The sequence below is a fragment of the Lissotriton helveticus genome, chromosome 12 (genome assembly GCF_964261635.1).
Source record: "Lissotriton helveticus chromosome 12, aLisHel1.1, whole genome shotgun sequence".
Classification (NCBI taxonomy): domain Eukaryota; kingdom Metazoa; phylum Chordata; class Amphibia; order Caudata; family Salamandridae; genus Lissotriton; species Lissotriton helveticus.
The window spans coordinates 790,108,260-790,130,414 of NC_136073.1; the positions used below are offsets into that span (position 1 = coordinate 790,108,260).

The window sequence follows — 22,155 nt, forward strand, 5'->3', positions numbered from 1 at the left end:
TTAGCATGCCAGTAGACCCTTAACAGCTAGTTCCATTGCTATGAAGGGGGGGGGGGGACAGAGCGTGCAAAATAAATGGGAACTTATTCTAGATGCAATCAGACAGCCTTTGCCTGCCTGGGTTGCTGCTCATGCCTCCAACAGTTTATGAATTTGCAAATTGTTTACTACTGGTCTTTACATCCATTATGAAACTTTATATTGTATCTGTATGCAGTTTGGCGGTGTTGCTAGAGTATATTCTATACCTGTGCTAGGTCCTGTTTTGTTAAAGTAGAACATTGTCAGAGTGGAGAAACTAAGGCTAGAGTGTGTATGTAATCCAGGGTACACTATAAAGTGGGGAAAGGTAACCTGCATCACTTTCTGGTTTTCAAGTGTGGTCCTAGGATATGCTAAATGACCTGTATGAGAATCTACTTCTATTACTCTAGTGAAAATGTGCCTTTAATTTGTGCAAGAAAAGGAGAACGAGACCAGTAAATTAAGTGAAATAGTGGAAACTTGTGGGAGGCTTGAAAAATAGTTTGCATGCTTTGGAATGTGCTCATACCTTGTGGGTAATTGGAATGATAAACGAATGGTGATCAATTGGGCTAGTTCTAAATATGTGCAGGTTTTTTTTCTTAACTGATTCATAAACCTGGATTTTCATCAGTCTGCACAATTACTTTCTTCAGTGTTCTGGTAGGTTTAGTGCACTTAATTATATTTTCAAATGTTCTTATCTTCCTTTCTCAGCCACAGGTCTATGGCTATGAGGATCTGCAAATGCTCCAGACAAGATTTCCTTTGGTGAGTGTATGTGAATATCAATGGTGCGAGGGCAGGTTGGAACCTGAGACGAGTGAATTAGTAAAGGTTTAATAGCTGTAGATCTTCTTGTAATTTCCCACTGACTGAACTTTTGTTTTATTTTGTACTAGACCAGTGATTTACTTTTTATGTCCATTTGAAAGCCCAAATTTCATTATAGGGAAGCTAATTTGTTCAGATTTGGCAGTAAAGAGGCACCAGATCTTCATTCCTGTGAGAAACTGCCCTCTTTCTTGCATGGTATGCCCCCACTTGTTGCTGAATTGCTGATGTGCTTTGACTGAGTGTTCCCTGGGCTCCTGCCTGTCAGGTACTCAGGGCTTGTGTTCCGTCCCTAAAACCTGCATTGAAGCCTTAACCCAATTGGCATCTCTGGCCACATGTCAGCCGCTGGTAAAAGATACCATAGGTACCCAGGCCCTGTGCCCTGACACACACACACTGCCTTTGCAGGCTGCGTGTCTCGGTGCAGAACAAAAGTAGACATGACACACATCCCTGTGTGCCAAGCCCACAAAACACTGCCCTGGCATAAATCAGTCACCCCTCTATCTGGGTGCCCTATGCCAGTGGTAAGGGTACAGGTGCATGAGCCCTGTACACCTACAGTACCCAGGTCCATTCCTGGGCAGTAAGTGCAGTGCTGCCTGTAGGAAGGTGGATATCTGACTATGGTTACCCCAATTTTTTTGCCTGGTGTTTTGCTGGTTTTTGACTTAGTTGGCCTGGGAACCTGCTATTCAGGACCCCAGGCTTCCTGCTCTCTCTGTTAAAATTACAACCATGTACCTTAGGTGCATTTACCAATTGGTACTGGGCCACCTTATCAGTCCCTGTACAGTATACCTTAGGTATCCAGGGCATAGGTGTACCCAGGGCCTACCAGGGGCTGAAGCATGTATTATGCCACCCCTGGCTGGCCATCTAAATCTGACACAACTGGCTGCACGACAGCTGGGGCAAGGTGGTGTAATCACCCTTTGCTGTAGATATAGTGTTCGAGGCATATGGGCTGCAGATGGTACATTTATGAATAGATCGCCATCTGGTGTTGGGCTCGGATGATTGCACTTTGTTTTTCTTCTGGAGAAGTCTTTGTCGTCATAGATGACTCCTCCTCTCGGTGTTAGTGCGCATGGGCATCGGCTCCATCCTTAGATTGTTTTTTTCCGCCATCGGGTTCGGATGAGGATCGAAGCGCTCCGGACCGACTTCAACAAAGAAGGTTATAACCGGCGCGTATTCCTTTCCAAATCGACGGTATCGTTATCGAACGCGACTTTACTCCATACCGACGCGGTTCGAAGGACGACGACTACGAGAAACTCGACGTAGTCCAGCCCGGGGTCCATGGAAAGGACTCCATTCAAAAAATGTCCAACGTGTGGTGCTAAGTTCCCACACAAGGACCTACACGAGGTGTGCAACCTCTGCTTGTCCCCTGAACACGAATCCAGGGACTGTGAGGCCTGTGCAGCGTTCTCTTCAAAGTCGACGATTAGAAACCGTCGAGCCCGAAGACACGAGGTATCGAGAATGCAGTCACAAGCAATCCCGGAGCTGTTCGAGGACCAGCACCCAGAAGAGGAGGAAGAAGAGGCCGACGAGGCGGGGTCTGAAGCGGACGAGTCTGACGTCGAGGAAATCGACGTCCAACAAACCGTGAGTGACGACGTCCCTTTACCAAAAAACAGACCCCCCACGGTATCGACCCTGCCTTCGAGCCCGGTCAGAAAACCGAAAAAAGTTTCCAACGCCCCGCCTTCGAGCCCGGCAACGAAACAGAAACCGAAACACTCGGTCTCCCATCATAGTGGTTCCGGCTCCGATAAACGGACCACATCGACACCGAAGCTCCAAGTCAAGGAAAGCTCGAAGTCGAAGCAGTCCATGTCGACACCGAAGCACGCTTCGGCGTCAAACACCCTCGACACCGGGGACATCTTCGATACCGAAGAAATCTGATCCGAATAAAATTTCGGCACCGAAAATACAAATGGACATTCAAAAGAAAAAACACCTTTCGGACCCGAAAACTGCGGTACCGACACAGGAACACGGGACTGATCCTAAACAAAAGACTCTGTTTATTGACCCAAAGACTGGCAAGGTAGTCACAGAACTACCTAAAAAGAGGAAGAATGAACATTCGGACGACAAGACTCATCCGAAGAAGAGAACAATGGGGACGAATACAACTCCTCCCTCTTCTCCCAAACCTAGACACACACCATCTTCTCCTCTTCCTCACAATAGGCCAAATATTCCTCCCACACGACCATCTACACCTACAACAGATGTAGAGTGACACAGGGGAGGGGGAACATCCTGGGGATGATGAAGACACAATCCCAGAGGAGGCAGACCCATGGGAAGAGTATAATGTAGGGTCAGATAATGATACCGACCCTGAATTGTATCCCTCAAAACCTTCACCTCCTGATGACAATACTGGGTTTGCACAACTCATTAATAGAGCAGCAACATATCATAAGGTAGAACTACATGCAGAACCTCAAATACAGGACTTCTTATTAGAAACACTACCTACTGCACAAAGAACATCAGGAACACTACCAATGCTTAAGGGCCTTCTCAGTCATACAGCAGAGATATTCAAAGACCCAGTGAGGGCTAGGGTATTGAACCCAAGAATCGATAAAAAATATAGGGCAGCTCCAAAAGACCCAATATACATTAAAGGGCAAATTCCTCTAGACTCACTAGTGGTCACAAACGCTCGTAAGAGAGCAAACTCTTTATCTACAGGAGAAGCTCCACCTCCTGACAAAGAGTCTAAACTAATAGATGCCTCTGGCAAGAGAGTAGCATCTCAAGCGGCAAACAGTTGGCGCATAGCTAATACGCAAGCACTACTTGCAAGGTATGACAGAGCGCATTATGATGAGTTAGAAAAACTCATCACACATCTCCCTAAAGAACATCAGAAGAGGGCAGATCAACTCATACAAGAAAGAAGTTAATTACTAACACTTCAATAAAGTGCGCCCTAGACGCGGCAGAAACTGCAGCAAGGTCTACAAACACAAGCATCATGTTAAGGAGACATGCATGGCTCAGAGTATCAGGGTTCAAACAAGAGGTACAAACATCGTTACTGAACCAACCTTTTGATGGGAAAACACTTTTCGGCACAGGGACAGATGAGGCCCTAGAAAAGATGAAGGATACCGAAACGGCTAAATCAATGGGAGCATTGCAACAGCCGACACAAAGAGGTTCCTTTCGTAGATCCACCTATAGAGGAGGATCCAAAAATACAGGTACAAGCCAGCAGCAAACCTCTTTTACACCTACATCACCCAGAGGTAATTCTAGAGGTGGATACAGGGGTAACAACAACAAGGGTAGAGGTCGCGGAAACAACAACAACCGCAACTCTCCAACCCCAAAACAGTGACTTCATACAGCTCCCCCCAGACCATATAACACCGGTCGGGGGACGCCTATCACAGTTCCTACCTGTCCGGGAGAACATCACATCAGACAGGTGGGTAAGACAAAGTTCGAGGCATGTGGGCTGCTAAATTCATATCTTAGCATTAGATCGCCGCCTAGTGTTGGGCTCGGATGATTGCACATTGTTGTCCTGGAAGAGTCTTCGAAGTATCCTGAGATAGGTGGCTCCTCCCCTGGACTACAGTGCGCATGGGCATCGGCTCCATCCCCAGATTGTTTTTTTCCGCCATTGGGTTCGGATGTGGTCTCGACGTCTTACTGTCGGAACCAAGTAACACTATCTTTTACCGGCCAAAAGGCCTCGATTTTCTTGCGTCGGTATTGTCTGCGCTCGGTCTCGAGTCTTCCGTCTCTTGAAGCCGGAATAAGCGGAGTTTTCTTCGCTTTCTAAACTTTGAGGCCTTCTCATCGCGACACGACAGCAAGCCTTTACGGACATGGAGCGGAGCCCGTTTAAGTACTGCCCGCTCTGTGGGTCCAAGTACCCACACATCGATCTACACCCCGTGTGTAACAAGTGCCTTTCACCGGACCACGACGACGGCAAGTGCAAGGCCTGTGCACAGTTCCGCTCCAAGAAAACTCTCAAGCTTCGGCGCGCGGTGCGCTTGGAAGCTAGGCAAGCGGCCCCAGATCCGGAGAACATCTTCGGCGACCCGGAAGAAGAGGTCCAGGGTCACCTTCTACAAATCTCCCCATCACAGACGGAGGTCGAGGCGGATCCGGGAGACGACGACGGAGTCGCGGGTCAGGTCCTCGAATACGTCGAAGAGGTAGGAGACGACGATGAGATTTATGGGGCCGCGGCGGATAGCTCTGCGGACGAGCTCTGCCCCGAAGGTTACGAGGATACCGACCGGGACACGGGATCGCCTGTCGGCCTTACCCAGGACCCGTTGCCGCAAGCCACAGCCCCGCCTTCGGGCCCGGCTACGGACTCACTTGCTGGGCACGCTGTTTCGAAACCGAAACTGAAACCGTCTGGGTCGTCAACACCTAAAATGGCCGACCCGAAATCGAAACTGAAACCAAAGGACTCGAGTGTCCCTAAGATGGCTGCCGTGCCTGTGAAGAAGTCGGTGCCCGTCACCCCGTCGGCTCCGTCGACCTCCGGTCCGCAGAAGCCGAGGAAGTCTGTCGATTCCGATGCTCCGAAATCGAAACCGACGCCCGAGGAAGGGGCCCCCAAGAAAGATGGTCGGCACGGATCAGCGGCTCCGGCGCCGTCCAAGCCCGCCAAGGTCGGCTCCAAAGAGGCTACGCCCAAGAAGTCTGCGCCCCGGCCTCAAGATTCGGAGGTGCCGAAGACGGTTTCCGCGCCCAAAACGCACAAGGCCCGCGAGGACGTCGGATCCGAGGGACCGCTCAAAGCATCCTTGTCGGCGACGAAACCCACTGGCAGTGTACCGTCCCCCATTGCGGAGTCACTGCAGAGAATCAGGGAGAAAGCCTTTGCTCCATCGGCTCCGATGCCATCACCGCAGCCGCAAAAGGACGCTCCGGCTAAGCCTTCTGGGAAACTCCTTTTTCTCTTGCCACCTAAGGAGGCGCCGAAAGCGTTTTCGACGAAATCGGCTCCGAAACAGGGTTCCTCGCTGCCTGACCCTCTTCCACGTCGTGTACTCGAATCGGAAGACGATTCAGAGCATTTCATCGATGCTGCCACCGGCAAGCTGACACTCTATAAACGGAAGATCACTTCGGAGCCGGTGGACCCCTACGTCATCCCGTTGAAAAAGAAGAGGGTGCCCCTTGACGCCTCAGGCCTCACGGAACCGATTCAGCCTCCTCCAAGACGGAGCCCTACTCCCTCCCCAGAACACTCTGTGGGTGAGGAATATGATGAGGATGAACAGTACAATTTCCCTATCGATGAACCTGATGTACAACCAGATTCTTACGACGACACTGGTGACCAGAACACCCAAGGTGTGGGCCAAGACCCGCAGACCTTTAATGCACGTGCATCCCCGACTGAGGACTCAGCTGGATTTCATGCACTAATTGAACGGGCGGCAGCCAATCATGATGTGGACATGCATGCCGACCCGGTTGAAGAAGACTTCCTTTTTGACACCTTTGCCATATCTGAAAGGACAGTAAAGACACTTCCTATGCTGAAAGGTGTTCTCAAACATGCTGGGGACATTTTTAAGGAGCCTACAAGGGCGAGAGTGGTCAACCCTCGCATTGAAAAGAAGTACAGGCCTGCGCCTGCGGACCCCGTCTACATCCGGGGACAATTGCCACTGGACTCTCTTGTGGTTGCCAATGCCAGGAAACGTGCCAACTCCCAGACAACGGGTGAAGCTCCTCCCCCGGATAAGGAGTCCAAAGTGCTTGAGGCAGGAGGCAAAAGAGTGGCTGCACAGGCGGCAAACTTTTGGCGCATCGCAAATACACAGGCGCTCCTGGCGCGTTATGATAGGGCGCACTACGACACCCTAGAACAGGTTATACAACACCTGCCCCCACAGTTCCAAGAAGGCACCAAAATGCTTATTGAGGAAGGAAAGCTAATATCAAACGCAGCCATCAAGTGTGCACTTGACGCTGCGGACACAGCTGCTAGGGCTATCAACACTAGCGTTATGCTGAGAAGACAAGCCTGGCTACGCATCTCAGGGTTTAAGCAGGATATTCAAACAACAATTCTGAATCAGCCAGTCAATCCTGATAGTCTGTTTGGTCCGGATGTTGACACCACCCTAGAGAAAATAAAGAAGGACACGGAAACTGCTAAGTCTATGGGGGCCCTGCAGTCCCAACAGTTTCGTGGCAGCAATTTTCGTCGCTCAGGTGCACGTGGAGTCACCAGAGGACAGATGGGTCAACAATCCCAGTTCTCCAAAGGTGGGGCGCAATCCTCGTTCACTAAACAGAACAAGGGAGGTTATAGGAATAACAGCAACAGAGGTCGCGGCAGAGGAAACAACAGCTCCCGCGCCTCTACTCCAAGCAAACAGTGACTTTCTGTCACTGCCCCCCGACCACATAACACCTGTCGGGGGGAGACTGCAGCAGTTCCTGCCCGTCTGGAGAAACATCACCACAGACAGGTGGGTGCGACAACTAATCCAGTATGGTTATTGCCTAGAGCTGAAATCCACTCCACCCAACATCCCACCGAGGCAAAGGCCTATGTCCGCAGAGCACTTGCACTTATTGCAGCAGGAAGTGGTGGCGATGCTGCAAAAAGGCGCAATCGAGCTCGTGCCGGTGGGGGAGGAAGGCACAGGGGTATATTCCCTGTACTTCCTTATTCCAAAGAAGGACGGTTCTCTCAGGCCCATTCTCGATCTACGTCCCCTCAACCTGTACATACTGTCAGAGCATTTCCATATGCTTACACTACAGCAGATTCTTCCCTTGCTAAACCAGGGAGACTTCTTAGCGACCTTAGATCTCAAGGATGCTTATTTCCACATTCCACTACACCCGTCACACAGGAAATACCTCAGGTTCACTATTCAAGGCAGGCACTACCAATTCAAAGTCCTACCCTTCGGAGTCACTACGGCCCCGAGGGTGTTCACCAAGTGTCTAGCGACAGTGGCGGCGCACCTCAGGAGGCAGAATATCCATGTCTACCCCTACCTAGACGACTGGCTCGTACAAGCCAAGTCAGAGCAACAGTGCGCCGCAGACATGTCGACTACAATTCACCTTCTTCACGATCTGGGTTTCTCCCTAAATTACCCAAAATCGCATCTTCAGCCGGCACATGTCCGGCAGTTCCTGGGTGCTACGATCAACACCCTGACAGCCATGGCTCAGCCGAACCAAGTCAGAATCGACAGCATTCAGTCACTGATCCAACGATTCCGACCAAGACACTCCCTGCCAGCGAGAGTGTTCATGCAGTTGATTGGCATGATGGCCTCCTGCATCTTCATAGTCCCTCACGCACGGTTACATATGCGCCCGCTCCAGGAGTGCTTAGCGAATCAGTGGACACAGGCTCGTGGGCAATTGACAGACCTAGTGTTGGTTACCAGTCGGGCATACGACTCTCTGCATTGGTGGACTCCACACAACCTTTGCAAGGGCCGACTGTTCCACGAGCCCGTGCCGCAGATTGTCCTGACGACGGACGCATCTCTCCAGGGCTGGGGAGCACATGTGCTCACTTACACAGTGCAGGGACTATGGACGACGCAGCAACAGAAGATGCACATCAACTATCTGGAACTGATGGCAATCTTCATGGCGCTCAAGTCCTTCATTGTACATCTGAGCAACAAGGTCGTGCTAGTCCGGACGGACAACATGACCGCGATGTACTACATTCAGAAACAGGGGGGCACCCACTCGCCACAGCTGTCTCATCTGGCTCAGAGCATGTGGAAGTGGGCCATTCAGAGGAACATTTTCCTCATGGCAGAACACCTCCCGGGCAAGGACAATCAGATGGCGGATCTGCTCAGCAGATACAGCCATCAGATGCACGAGTGGGAGATACACCCTTCTGTTCTCCACCCGTTCTTCCAGCAGTGGGGTCATCCGGAGATAGACCTGTTCGCAACAAAGGAGAACGCAAAATGCCGACTCTTTGCCGCCAGGTTCCCTCACCCACAGTCGCAGGGGAATGCGATATGGATGAACTGGTCAGGCAAATTTGCATACGCTTTTCCGCCAGCCCCTCTAATACCGCTGGTCGCAAGAAAGCTAAGGCAGCACTCCATGACTCTCGTCCTGGTTGCTCCAACGTGGGCACGACAAGCTTGGTACACCACGTTCCTCGAACTCTCAGTGGTGCCGCATCAAAGACTGCGCCTCACGCCCAGTCTTTTGACGCAGAACCATGGAGACATTCAGCATCCAGATCCACGACAGCTCAACCTGGCGATCTGGCTCCTGAAGTCCTAGAGTTTGGATACCTTAACCTACCTCCAGAATGCATGAGTATCATCAAGGAGGCGAGGAAACCAACTACTAGAGCATGCTATGCTGCTAAGTGGAAGCGTTTTGTCATCTACTGTACGTCCAATGACATCAACCCACTAGATGCATCTATTCCCAACATCATCTGCTATCTGTTACATCTCTACAAGTGCAATCTGGCGTACACTTCCATTAGGATACATCTCTCAGCCATAGCGGCTTATCTTCAGAACAGGCAGCACCTCTGTCTTCAGAGTGCCCGCCATTAAAGCCTTCCTTGAAGGTCTGAAGAGAGTCATTCCCCCAAGAACACCACCAGCTCCGGTGTGGAACCTCAACGTCGTTCTCACCAGACTGATGGGGCCACCATTTGAGCCACTGCACTCGTGTGAGCTCCAATTCCTTACGTGGAAAGTGGCCTTTCTGATAGCTATTACATCTGAAAGAAACAGGTTAGTATTAGATTCCTTACCTTAGAATATCCCCAGGCGTCAGTCTGGATCCGGAAACTTTTGCGTAGCAGTACCCCTGCGCGTCGGTAGGCGTCGTCTGCAGGCGTCCCCTGCGGCTCCGCGTCGTCGGCGTCGTGCGCCGTGATGACGTCGCTGGAGTATATAGACGCCGCCTCCGCGCGCTGACGTCAGTTCTTCTTTTTTCCGCGCCAGTTAGCGCAGATCCGAAGAGCAGTACTCCGGTCTTTTGACCAAGTTTTTTGTTAACTGATTGATCTTTACGGTGCCGGTAGGATGCCCGGTTTCAAGAGTTGTGACGAGTGCGACCGCATGATGTCGGTCACCGACCACCATCGACTCTGCCTCCGGTGTCTGGGCGCGGACCACGACGTGGAGTCCTGCGTCGACTGTCGGGCCTTGACTGGAAAAGCTAGGCGGGAGCGGTCCCGCAAGCTTCTCGAACTCCGGTTGTCGGCCCCGCGTCGAGAGCGGTCCCGGTCCGGTCGGAGGTCGAGGGAGCGGTCGAGGGAGCGGTCGCGGAGCCGCCATGGGCGCTCCGGGAGTCGCCACCATTCCTCCGGCTCGTCAGGTAAGCACAAGAAGTCGGGGCGTCGCCATCGCACCCCCGACTCCCCCCGACGCCCGCGTGCTGCGGCCGGGGGCTCGGGTGACCCCACCCCCGCGGTCCCGCATGGGTCGCCGACGCCGTCTACCCCACACCTGTCGGTCCCTGGGGAAGGCGCGTCGCGTGAGGAGATCGAGGCCTTCCTCATTGCTATGAGGGCGAGGTCTTCTCCGGCGGGGCCTTCGGCGCCTGCGGGCCCGTCGGTCCCGTCTGGGGGCCCGAGCGGTTCGGGTGCTCCTGCCCCGGCGCCGCCGGTGGCTCCGGCCCCGGCGCCGCTGGTTCCCTCTGGTTCGTCGCCGGCTGGTCTCCCGGCCTCTCCGGCGTCGGTTCCTGTGGGCCAGCCCATGGTACCGCCCCCGCGTGGTGCAGCGACTCCGCCGTCGGCTCCGGCCGGCGTCGGGTCCCCGGCACCGACGCCGCGCGGCGCCACCCCCCTTTCCTCCCCGACTCCGGACTCGGAGCCGGACCGGCGTCGGCCGACGCCGGACCCGACGCCGATGGGGCCCGTTGACCCCGATGTCTATATCGTCGACCCAGAATATGGGTATGACGAGGAGGAGTATGGAGAGGGTTGGGAGGGGTCTGAGGACCCTCTATCCCGTGCCTGCCAGTACGATGTGGACTGGGTAGGTGATCTGGGTGATGCCAGTGGCCTGGACGAGTCGCCCAACCCTGGGTTTGTCTCTCCGTCCCCTGTGGCGTCCGAGGCGGGTGCTGCCTATTCGGTGGTCCTGATGAGGGCTGCCAAGGCCTTACACCTTGAGCTCCCCGTCGCGAAGGTCAAACCGAATATCCTGACGGAAGTTTTTAAACCGCAGTCATGCCCCCAGGAGCCTCTGCTGCCGTTTAATGAGGCCCTGACGGATGTCCTTCTGGGCACCTGGTCCAGGCCCGCCTCTGGTGCGCCGGTTGACCGGAACGTTGCCAGGCGTCACCGTCCCTGCGCGGACGACCCTGCCTTCCTGTCCACCCATCCCTCCCCGGAGAGTCTGGTGATCCAGGCCTCCACTTCGCAGTCCGCATTTCCGTCGGCTCCGCCCGACCGGGAATCAAAGAGGTACGACCAATTCGGAAAGAAAGTGTTTTCCTCTTTGAGTGCTGGGCTGCGGTCTTGTAACACCGCGTGCCTCTTGGGCCGCTACACCCACTCCCTGTGGGATACGGTCGAGGAGTGTTTGCCGCAATGCCCCCAGGAAGTGCGGGACAAGCTCACCCGGGCCTTTGTTGAAGGCCGGGATGCGGCGCGGTACTCGATCCGTTGTGGTCTGGACACCACGGACTCACTGGGACGGGCCATGTCCACTACGGTGGCGATTCGTCGCCATGCCTGGCTGAGATCTGCCAACTTCTCACCAGACGTCCAAAATACGCTTATGGACATGCCATTTGATGGCAGTCGCCTATTTGGTGACAAAGCGGACCACGCGCTGGAGCGCTTCAAGGACTCCAGGGTCACGGCCAAGTCCTTGGGTCTCTCGACCCAGACCCAGCGCCAGCAGACGGGTTCGTTTCGGCCCTTTCGTGGCCAAGGGAGAGGAGGTCCCACACGTGCTGCCAGCCACGCGGCGCAGAGCGCTCCCCAGCGCGGTGGCGCCCGTGGTTTCCGCCGTGGTGGCGGTAGAGGCCAGCGTCGTGGTCAGTCCACGCCTCCCTCCGCTGCGGCATCCAAGCCTTCCTAGTCCGAGCTTTCGGGCTCACGTGACGCCAGTGGGTGGCAGGGTTCGCCATCACCACTCCCGCTGGCGCGCGATAACATCGGACAGGTGGGTGCTGCAGCTTGTCCGAAGGGGCTATGCCCTCCCCTTCGAGTCCACTCCTCCAGCCATGCCACCGCAGAACCACCGTGTGTCGGGGGACCACTTGACACTTCTGCAGGAGGAAGTTACGGCCCTCTTGGCCAAGGGGGCCATCGAGCGCGTTCCTGGGCCAGAAGTAGGGTGTGGTTGCTACTCCCACTACTTTCTGGTACCCAAGAAGGACAAGGGAGGCCTGCGTCCTATCTTGGATCTACGGAACGTCAACGGCTTCCTCCGGAAGGAGAAGTTCAAGATGTTGACTTTGGCTCAGGTCTTGGCTGCTCTAGACCCGCAAGACTGGATGGTAGCGTTGGACTTGCAGGATGCGTACTTTCACATCCCCGTCCTGCCGGCCCACCGGCGTTACCTGCGGTTCACGGTAGGCCACGAGCATTTTCAGTTTATCGTGCTCCCATTCGGCCTTACCAGCGCCCCACGGGTGTTCACGAAAGTGATGGCGGTGGTCGCAGCTCATCTGCGCCGGTTAGGGGTTTCAGTCTTCCCCTACCTCGACGACTGGCTGTTGAAGGCGGGCTCGCCCCAGACAGTCGTCCACCACCTTCAGATGACGGCAGACCTCCTGCACGAGTTGGGGTTTTCCATCAATGTGCCGAAATCACACCTGTGTCCCTCTCAAAAGCTCCTTTTCATCGGAGCGGTTCTCGACTCGGCGCAGTTTCGGGTTTATCCCCCGGAACGGCGGGTCCGGGATATTCAGGCTCTGATTCCCATCTTTCAGCCGTTATCCCGGGTTTCGGTCAGGTTGACGCTGCGGCTTCTGGGGCTGATGGCCTCCTGCATCCTTCTGGTGCATCACGCCAGATGGCGGATGCGGGCTCTGCAGTGGGACCTGAAGTTTCAGTGGGCCCAGCATCAGGGCAACCTATCCGACCATGTCCTGATCTCGGAGGGCACTGCGAGACAGTTGCAGTGGTGGCTTACAGACCGCGATTGGGTCAGGGGCAGATCCCTCTCCCTTCCCCAGCCGGAGCACGTGGTTGTGACGGACGCGTCCCTCCAAGGCTGGGGTGGCCACTTGGGAGAGGCGGAGATCAGAGGCCTCTGGTCTCCGGCGGAGTCCCGGCTCCATATCAACATGTTGGAGCTGCGGGCGATTCGCCTGGCACTGAAGGCATTCCTCCCCTTTGTCAACGGGAGTGTAGTGCAGGTGTTCACGGACAACACCACCGCCATGTGGTACTGCAACAAACAGGGCGGTGTGGGGTCGTGGACCCTTTGCCAAGAGGCTCTGCGCCTCTGGCAATGGCTGGAACGTCAGGGCGTGACTCTGACGGTTCAACACCTGGCAGGTTCTCTGAACGCCAGGGCGGACGAACTCAGCCGTCGGTGCTCGGTGGATCACGAATGGCGTCTGAACTCGGATGTGGCGAGAGGCCTCTTTCAGCAATGGGGAGAGCCTTGGTTAGATCTATTCGCCACAGAAGAGAACGCGCAATGTCATCAGTTCTGCGCGTTGGAGTTTCCAAGACGGCACTCGCTCGGCGACGCCTTTCGGCGCGAGTGGAGTTGCGGTCTGTTGTACGCCTTTCCGCCTATACCACTTCTGCCCAGAGTGCTGAAGAAGATCAGGCGCGACCGGGCCCAAGTTATCCTTGTGGCTCCGGACTGGGCTCGAAGGTACTGGTATCCCGAGCTACTCAGCATGACAGTCGGTCCCTCGATCCGCCTGCCCCTTCAGGAGGACCTTCTGTCGCAGCAGCAGGGGACGGTCCTCCACCCGAACCTGTCCAGTCTCCACCTCCATGCGTGGAGATTGAGCGGCGACAGTTGAGGCCATTTGACTTGCCTCCTGAAGTCTGTGATGTCATTCTGGCAGCCAGGCGTCCCTCCACAAAGTCGGTATACGCCTGCCGGTGGAACAGATTTGTGGCATGGTGCACAGCAAAGGCTGTGGATCCCCTTTCTGCCCCTCTATCTGAGGTTCTCCTCTTCCTCCTTTCCCTTGCCCAGCAGGGCTCTGCTCTGGGCACTATCAAGGGCTATCTTTCTGCCCTTTCCGCCTTCTTGAGGCTACCTGATCAGCCATCTTTGTTCAAGTCCCCTATTGTGTTAAGATTCTTAAAGGGCATCACGCACATGTATCCTCCAGCTCCGTTCGTGATGCCTCAGTGGGACTTGAACCTGGTTTTGACTTTCCTGATGTGCGCTCCCTTTGAGCCCCTTCATTCCTGTCCTCTCCGTCTTCTCACCTTAAAGACGGCCTTCCTGGTAGCCATCACCTCTGCCAGGAGAGTGAGTGAGCTCCAGGCTCTTTCTGTTCAACCTCCTTTCTTGTCTGTTCATCCTGATAAGGTGGTTCTTCGGACCAGACCTTCTTTCCTGCCCAAGGTAGTCTCTGCTTTTCACATTGGGCAGTCCATCACCTTGCCCTCCTTCTTCCCGCCTCCGCATCCTTCAAAGGATGAAGAGCGGCTCCATCGTCTGGACCCAAAACGTGCGCTTTCATTCTATATGGATCGCACACGCCAGTTCCGGGTGGATGACCAACTGTTTGTTGGCTACGTGGGTGAGAAGAAGGGAAGGGCGGTACAGAAACGGACCATCTCTCGGTGGGTCGTCCTGTGCATCAAAGCATGCTACTCTTTGGCTCGGAAGGAGCCTCCTGTTGGGCTGAGGGCCCATTCCACTCGGGCCACGGCGGCTTCTACTGCCCTGGGCCGGGGAGTCCCTTTGCAGGACATTTGCCAGGCGGCCACGTGGGCCTCGCTGCACACCTTTGCGAGGCACTACTGCCTGGACAGTCAAGTCCGGAGGGATGGCTTCTTTGGCCGTTCGGTCCTCCAGGACTTTCTGGTGTAGGTTGTATTGGTTCGCAGACCCACCACCGGGGTTGGTATTGCTGGGGTATCTATTCTAAGGTAAGGAATCTAATACTAACCTGTTTCTTTCAGATGAACAAGTTACTTACCTTCGGTAACGATATATCTGTAAGAAACAGTAGTTAGTATTAGATTCCTTACCGCCCCGCCCATCCTCCCCGTTCTGCGAACTGATACCTAGGGTTAGGGACATCCCTTTCAGGGCCCTAGTTTCAAATGGCACCAGTGTTGGTTCTCACATGGCTCTGCGTGTTCTGGCGCGGAAAAGCTGTGTGCAAAGAACTGACGTCAGCGCGCGGAGGCGGCGTCTATATACTCCAGCGACGTCATCACGGCGCACGACGCCGACGACGCGGAGCCGCAGGGGACGCCTGCAGACGACGCCTACCGACGCGCAGGGGTACTGCTACGCAAAAGTTTCCGGATCCAGACTGACGCCTGGGGATATTCTAAGGTAAGGAATCTAATACTAACTACTGTTTCTTACAGATATATCGTTACCGAAGGTAAGTAACTTGTTCGTCTCTGAGGCGTGTCAGTGAGCTGCAAGCGCTCACCATACAAGAGCCGTTCATTCAAATTCACCCAAATAGGGTAGTGCTACGCACTAACCCTAAATTCCTTCCTAAGGTGGTGTCACAGTTTCATCTTAACCAAACCATTGACTTACCAGCATTCTTTCAAAACCCGCAAACGGTGGCGGAAAGAATGCTCCATACCTTAGATGTACGGAGGGCGTTGATGTACTACATAGACAGAACACAACCCTTTAGAAAGACAAAACAACTCTTTGTTGCCTTCGCACAACAACACAAAGGCAACCCAATTTCCAAAGCAGGGATAGCCAGGTGGATTGTTAAGTGCATCCAGATATGTTATCAAAAAGCCAAGCGCACTTTAACAATACCCCCCAGAGCGCACTCCACACGCAAACTGGGGGCATCCATGGCTTTCCTAGGGAACATTCCTTTAGAGGATATTTGCAGAGCAGCCACGTGGGTCACACCACATACCTTCACAAAACACTACTGTGTTGATGTGCATTCCAAGCAGCAAGCAGCTGTAGGACAGGCTGTTCTCAAGACACTTTTTCAGGTTTCTGCAGCTGGCACGGGCAACCGCCGCTGATGGAGGGACTGCTATGTATTCTATGCTAAGATATGAATTTAGCAGCCCACATGCCTCGAACTGAATATGCTACTTACCAGTATGCATCTGTTCTTGGCATGTAGGGCTGCTAACATTCATATCGCCCGCCCTCCTCCCCGGTGCCTGTCGCAGCTGCAGATATACTATTGTATTTATTCGTTAGCATGGACATCCTTTACACTTTCACTCCATCTCCTGCCACAATGGCGAAAAACAATCTGGGGATGGAGCCGATGCCCATGCGCACTGTAGTCCAGGGGAGGAGCCACCTATCTCAGGATACTTCGAAGACTCTTCCAGGACAACAATGTGCAATCATCCGAGCCCAACACTAGGCGGCGATCTAATGCTAAGATATGAATGTTAGCAGCCCTACATGCCAAGAACAGATGCATACTGGTAAGTAGCATATTCATTATCCAACATGGTTATTGCCTAGAACTCACAGCTACCCCACCAAACATCCCCCCCAAACAGCGTCCAATGAAACAAGATCACCTGACACTGTTAAAACAAGAAGTACTATCACTGCTAGAAAAGCATGCCATAGAGAAGGTTCCACAGCACCAACAAGGAACAGGAGTATACTCCCTATACTTCCTAATTCCCAAAAAGGACGAGTCTCTAAGGCCAATACTGGACCTAAGACCTCTCAACGCATACATAAATTCGGAACATTTCCACATGGTCACGCTCCAACAAGTACTTCCTTTACTGAAGAAAGGGGACTTTCTTTCTACACTGGATCTAAAAGACGCTTACTTTCATATCCCTATTCACAAAGCCCACAGGAAATACCTCAGGTTTGTGGTAGAAGGACAACATTATCAGTTCAAAGTCCTTCCGTTTGGTGTCACAACGGCACCAAGAGTGTTCACAAAATGCCTGGCAGTGGTAGCAGCTCACCTAAGAAGACAACAAATTCATGTCTTCCCATACTTGGACGACTGGCTAATAAAGGCCAGGTCACAAGAGGAATGTCTTCAAAACACACAAAAGACAATTCAGCTACTACACCAGCTAGGGTTCACGGTGAACTACACAAAGTCACACCTACAACCAAACAAGGTTCAACAATATCTGGGGGCTACTATAGACACAGAAAAAGCCAAAGTGTACCCCAACCCAGTCAGGATCCAAACAATGCTTACAATCATTCAAAGATTTCAGCCACAACACTCACTAACAGCAAGAGTGTTCATGCAGCTATTAGGGATGATGTCATTCTGCATACTGCTAATACCATATGCCAAACTACAAATGCGTCCGCTACAAGAATGCTTAGCGACACAGTGGAATCAGGCTCAAGGGCAGAATACAGATCTGGTGTTGGTAGACGACCGCACACACCGCTCTCTGAAGTGGTGGAACATAACAAACATTACCAAGGGGCGGTCGTTCCTAGAACCAATTCCACAGGTGACAATAACAGCAGACGCATCGCTCACCGGATGGGGAGCACATATGGACAAATACACAGTACAAGGAAGGTGGAGTGTGCAGGAAAGAACACTGACCATCAATCATCTAGAACTACTAGCAGTGTTTCTAGCATTGAAAGCCTTCCAGATACATGTTACCAACAAAGCAGTCCTGATCAGAACAGACAACATTACAGCAATGTATTATATTCAAAAACAGGGGGGGACGCACTCTCTCCAACTATCCAGACTAGCACAGGAAATTTGGAGATGGGCCATTCCTCAAAACATCTATCTGTTAGCCGAACACCTACCAGGAGTCCAAAACCAGATAGCAGACATCCTAAGCAGACAGTCGGAACAAATACACGAATGGGAACTGCACCACCTAATACTGCAGCCATTCTTCCAAAGATGGGGACAACCAGAGATAGACCTCTTTGCCACTCATCAGAACGCAAAATGCCAAAGCTTCGCGTCCAGGTATCCACATCACCTGTCGCAGGGCAATGCGTTATGGATAAATTGGTCCAACAAATTTGCATACGCTTTTCCCCCTCTCCCACTAATTCCATTAGTGGTCAGGAAGCTGCAACAACATTCAATGACCATGATACTAGTAGCACCCACGTGGGCAAGACAGCCGTGGTTCACCACGCTCCTGCAACTCTCACAAGTGCCACATCAAAAGTTACGAATTCTACCCATGCATCTTACACAGAACCATGGAGAAATAATGCACCCAGATCCAACTCAATTGAACTTAGCGATCTGGCTCCTGAAATCCTAGAATTTGGGTACTTCCATCTACCCCCAAATTGCATGGAGATAATTAAACAAGCGAGACGTGCAACCACCAGAGCATGTTATGCAGCTAAGTGGAAGAGGTTTGCTATACACTGTACTAATAACAATATCAACCCTCTGGACATATCAACAAAGGAGATTATTTGCTACTTATTACACTTACAGCAATGTAATCTAGCGTATACATCTATCAGAGTACATCTAGCAGCTATAGCAGCGTACCTACAAAACAGGCAACACATATCACTGTTCAGAGTACCAGCGATAAAGGCATTCATGGAAGGCCTTCAAAGAGTCATTCCACCAAGATTACCACCTTCCCCAGTCTGGAACCTCAACGTAGTACTCACCAGACTAATGGGGCCACCCTTCGAACCTATGCATAGGTGCGAAATACAATTCCTTACATGGAAGGTGGCTTTCCTTATAGCCATTACCTCACTCAGGAGAGTAAGTGAATTACAGGCATTGACAATACAAGAACCATTCCTACAGTTACACCATGTAGGAGAGTAGGGTCTGCAATCCTATGATCACCCAGATTTTTGCTTTTTGCTGCACTGGTTTACGACTTTCCCTGGCTGTGGGCCTGCTAATCAGACCCACAGCCTAGCTGTTCTCTCTATCCAAATTGTACTCAGGTACTGAATTGGCACTGGGCCCTCTCCAAGTCCCTGTACCCAGGGCTGAGGTGCACCCAGAAGTCTCCCAGGGGCTGAAGCATGTATTATGCCACCCCTGGATTGACTAACTAAAACTGACACAACTGGCTGCACGACAGCTGGGGCAAGGTGGCGTACTCACCCTTTGCTTTAGATATAGTATACCTATATCTAACCCTAAAAATGGACACACAGATCTCCTATCAGTCACTCCTATAGCAGGCCTTAACAATCCTGAAGGCAGAGTGCTTGGAATCGTGTGAGATGGTGCTCTAGCATGAGCTGAGCCTGTCTGCGGCTTTCGGGATCCATCCCTTAGCCGTTTCCATGATATCGCATACCATATACTCTTAAGTGCATTATAATCCTCGCGGTTATGTGCCAACTCTGGTATCGCTTTATCAAAACATGTCGAGTAAGGTGTCATACGAATTGGAATACTAACCCCTCGCCAATTCTGGCGACGGGGTTAGCATTCCACCCTTCTAGAGGGACACGACATGCCTGTAACCTATAACCCGGTTAAAAGTCAGACAGAGCCTTAGCATCCACAAAATGGATGCTGCCATCGAGACACAAGTCTGCCCTCCTGCTGCTGGGAGTCCTCCCAGAGCAGGAGATAAGGACAAAGGGTTTCCTGCCAGGGGCGGTGCCAGCACCGTCCCAGACAGGGTTTTGTGTATTGTAGGTAGGCAGGGCTTTAGAGGAAGGTGACTGCAAGTGGCACCCCGGTGCTCACTGTGCATAGGCCGGCTGGAACCAGTTCCAGGGGCACTCCAGCCCCTGGCCTGGGGAAAAGCCCGCCAAGGAAGTGGGTGTAACCACCCCCCTCCTGGTCCCACCCATAGGGCAGGACCTAGTCGCGTGCCAGCCCCCTTTTACAGGATAAAGGTAGAGACTGGCCCCCTTCCAAATCAGATCATCTTTGAATCCTGAAACTACTTTCCACGAAAGGAACTCAAGACTTCTTCCTAAGATTTCTCCCTTGTGACTAAGGAGTAGTCACCCTGCATCCGCAGGCACCATCTTAAGAACACTGCGGTCTGCTGCAAGTCTCTCCTCCGGATCAAGACTGCCCAGCTCGACGAGAACCGGCTTCCCTGGCACCTCTGACCTCTACCTGCATCATCAGTCACGCTGAGATTCGTGGGTGTGACGAGACCTCGAGGGACCGGCCATCTTCAAGACTGCACGACTTCTTTCCAGCAAGCCCGCCGAGTGAATTCCTGGTGAGTGCTTTGGGGTCCGAGAAGCCCCCACCCTGAGCAGCTCCAGCACCGAAGAGCAGCCCCCCAGCATCTCCACGATCTGCGTGGGGCCCTTCTGCTTTTTGCTGCTCACCGCGTTGTTTGGCTACTAGCCCGCTGGCTTGTGGCCTTCCTGACGACGCCCGACGACATTTCTGCTGCTGGTCTGGTTGCTCCAGACTGGCCCTTGCTTCCCTCCATCGGAGAAGTACCCTGGACCCTCCTGGTCCACTCAAGACGCCATTTTAGGTCCACCGCGTGGGCCTTGCATTTGCCAAGACTTGTTGCCCAATCCTGGGTCCAGCGACGTCGACAGCAAGAACCTTCGTGGGACAGCTCGCACCTCCATCCTGGTCGCCGACAACGCCTCCTGGTCCGAGAGACTGCAGAGCCCAGCAGCGCCCACTCACCTGACTGCGGTGACTTCGCCCGGTGCCATCCTGGTGCCCACTTAATCACTGGCTAGTGATTCAAGAACTTGGTCCCCTCTGCTTTCAGGTTTTCTTCCTCCTTGATCCAGGCTTGGATCCATCGAACTTTTCTTCACTGGTCGCCTGCCAGCAACTTCTCACACACCAGAATAAAGTGGTTCTTAGAACAAACCCAAAGTTCTTGCCTAAAGTAATTTCAGCATTCCACATCAATCAGCCAGTGGAATTACCAGTCTTCTTTCCAAAGCCACAGACGGTGGCAGAAAGGGCTCTACATACACTAGATATCAAGAGCCATTTTGTACTACATAGAAAGAACACAAAACTTCAGGAAAACTAAACAACTATTTGTAGCTTTTTCCCCAACACATAAGGGCAATCCTATCTCTAAAGCAGGCATCGCTAGATGGATTGTAAGATGTATACAAATATGTTACATTAAAGCAAAGAGAACATTAACTGTTCCTCCTAGAGCTCATTCTACACGAAAACTAGGAGCATCTATGGCATTCTTAGGGAACATTCCCCTAGATGACATATGTAGAGCAGCAACTTGGTCTACACCACATACATTCACAAAACACTACTGTGTTGATGTACAGGCTGCACATCAAACCAGAGTGGGCCAAGCTGTATTAAAAACTTTATTTCAAACAGTTGCGACAGACACTGGTGACCTCCGCTAGGGAGGTAACTGCTTTACAATCTATTCATAAATGTACCATCTGCAGCCCATATGCCTCGAACGGAATATGCTACTTACCAGTATGCATCTGTTCTTGGCATAGAGGGCTGCAGATTGGTACATGCCCTCCCAGCCTCCCCGGAAACCTGTGTCTGTCCCAACATTATCTTATTTAGATACACTTACATGGACATATCTTTATGTACTATACTACACTACTCCATCAAACCCTACTATGGCAAAACAATCTAAGGATGGAGCCGATGCCCATGCGCACTAACACCGAGAGGAGGAGTCATCTATGACGACAAAGACTTCTCCAGAAGAAAAACAAAGTGCAATCATCCGAGCCCAACACCAGATGGCGATCTATTCATAAATGTACCACTCTGCAGCCCTCTATGCCAAGAACAGATGCATACTGGTAAGTAGCATATTCCATACCTATATCTAAACCTAAAATGGACACATATATTCCTATCAGTCACTCCTATGGAAGGCCTTATCAATCCTGAAGGCAGAGTGCTTGGAATTATGTGAGATGGTGCTCTGGCATGAGCTGAGCCCGTTGGCAGCTTGCGGAACTGTAGGAAGGTAGATCCCCGACTATGGTTGCCCCCAACTTTTTGCCTGGTGTTTTGCTGGTTTTCTGACTTAGTTGACCTGGGGCCCTGCTATCCAGGACCCCAGGCCTACTGCTCTCTCTGTAAAATGGATTCCATGTACCTTAGGTACATATCTAAATTGGATACTGAGTCACCTTATCAGTCCCTGTACAGTGTACCTTAGGTACCCAGGGCATAGGTGTACCCAGGGCCTACCAGGGGCTGCAGCATGTATTATGCCACCCCTGGCTGGCC

At 52.5% G+C, this 22,155-nt stretch overlaps 1 protein-coding gene across 1 annotated transcript in view; it reads left to right on the forward strand.

The window, feature by feature from the left end:
- UBAP2L (ubiquitin associated protein 2 like) overlaps window positions 1-22,155 on the forward strand; it is a 775,602-nt gene that overhangs the window by 245,048 nt on the left and 508,399 nt on the right. Inside the window, exon 20 of the mRNA XM_078668896.1 lies at window positions 742-795. Coding sequence (XP_078525022.1) covers window positions 742-795 — 54 coding nt within the window. The remainder of the gene's footprint in view (window positions 1-741; window positions 796-22,155) is intronic.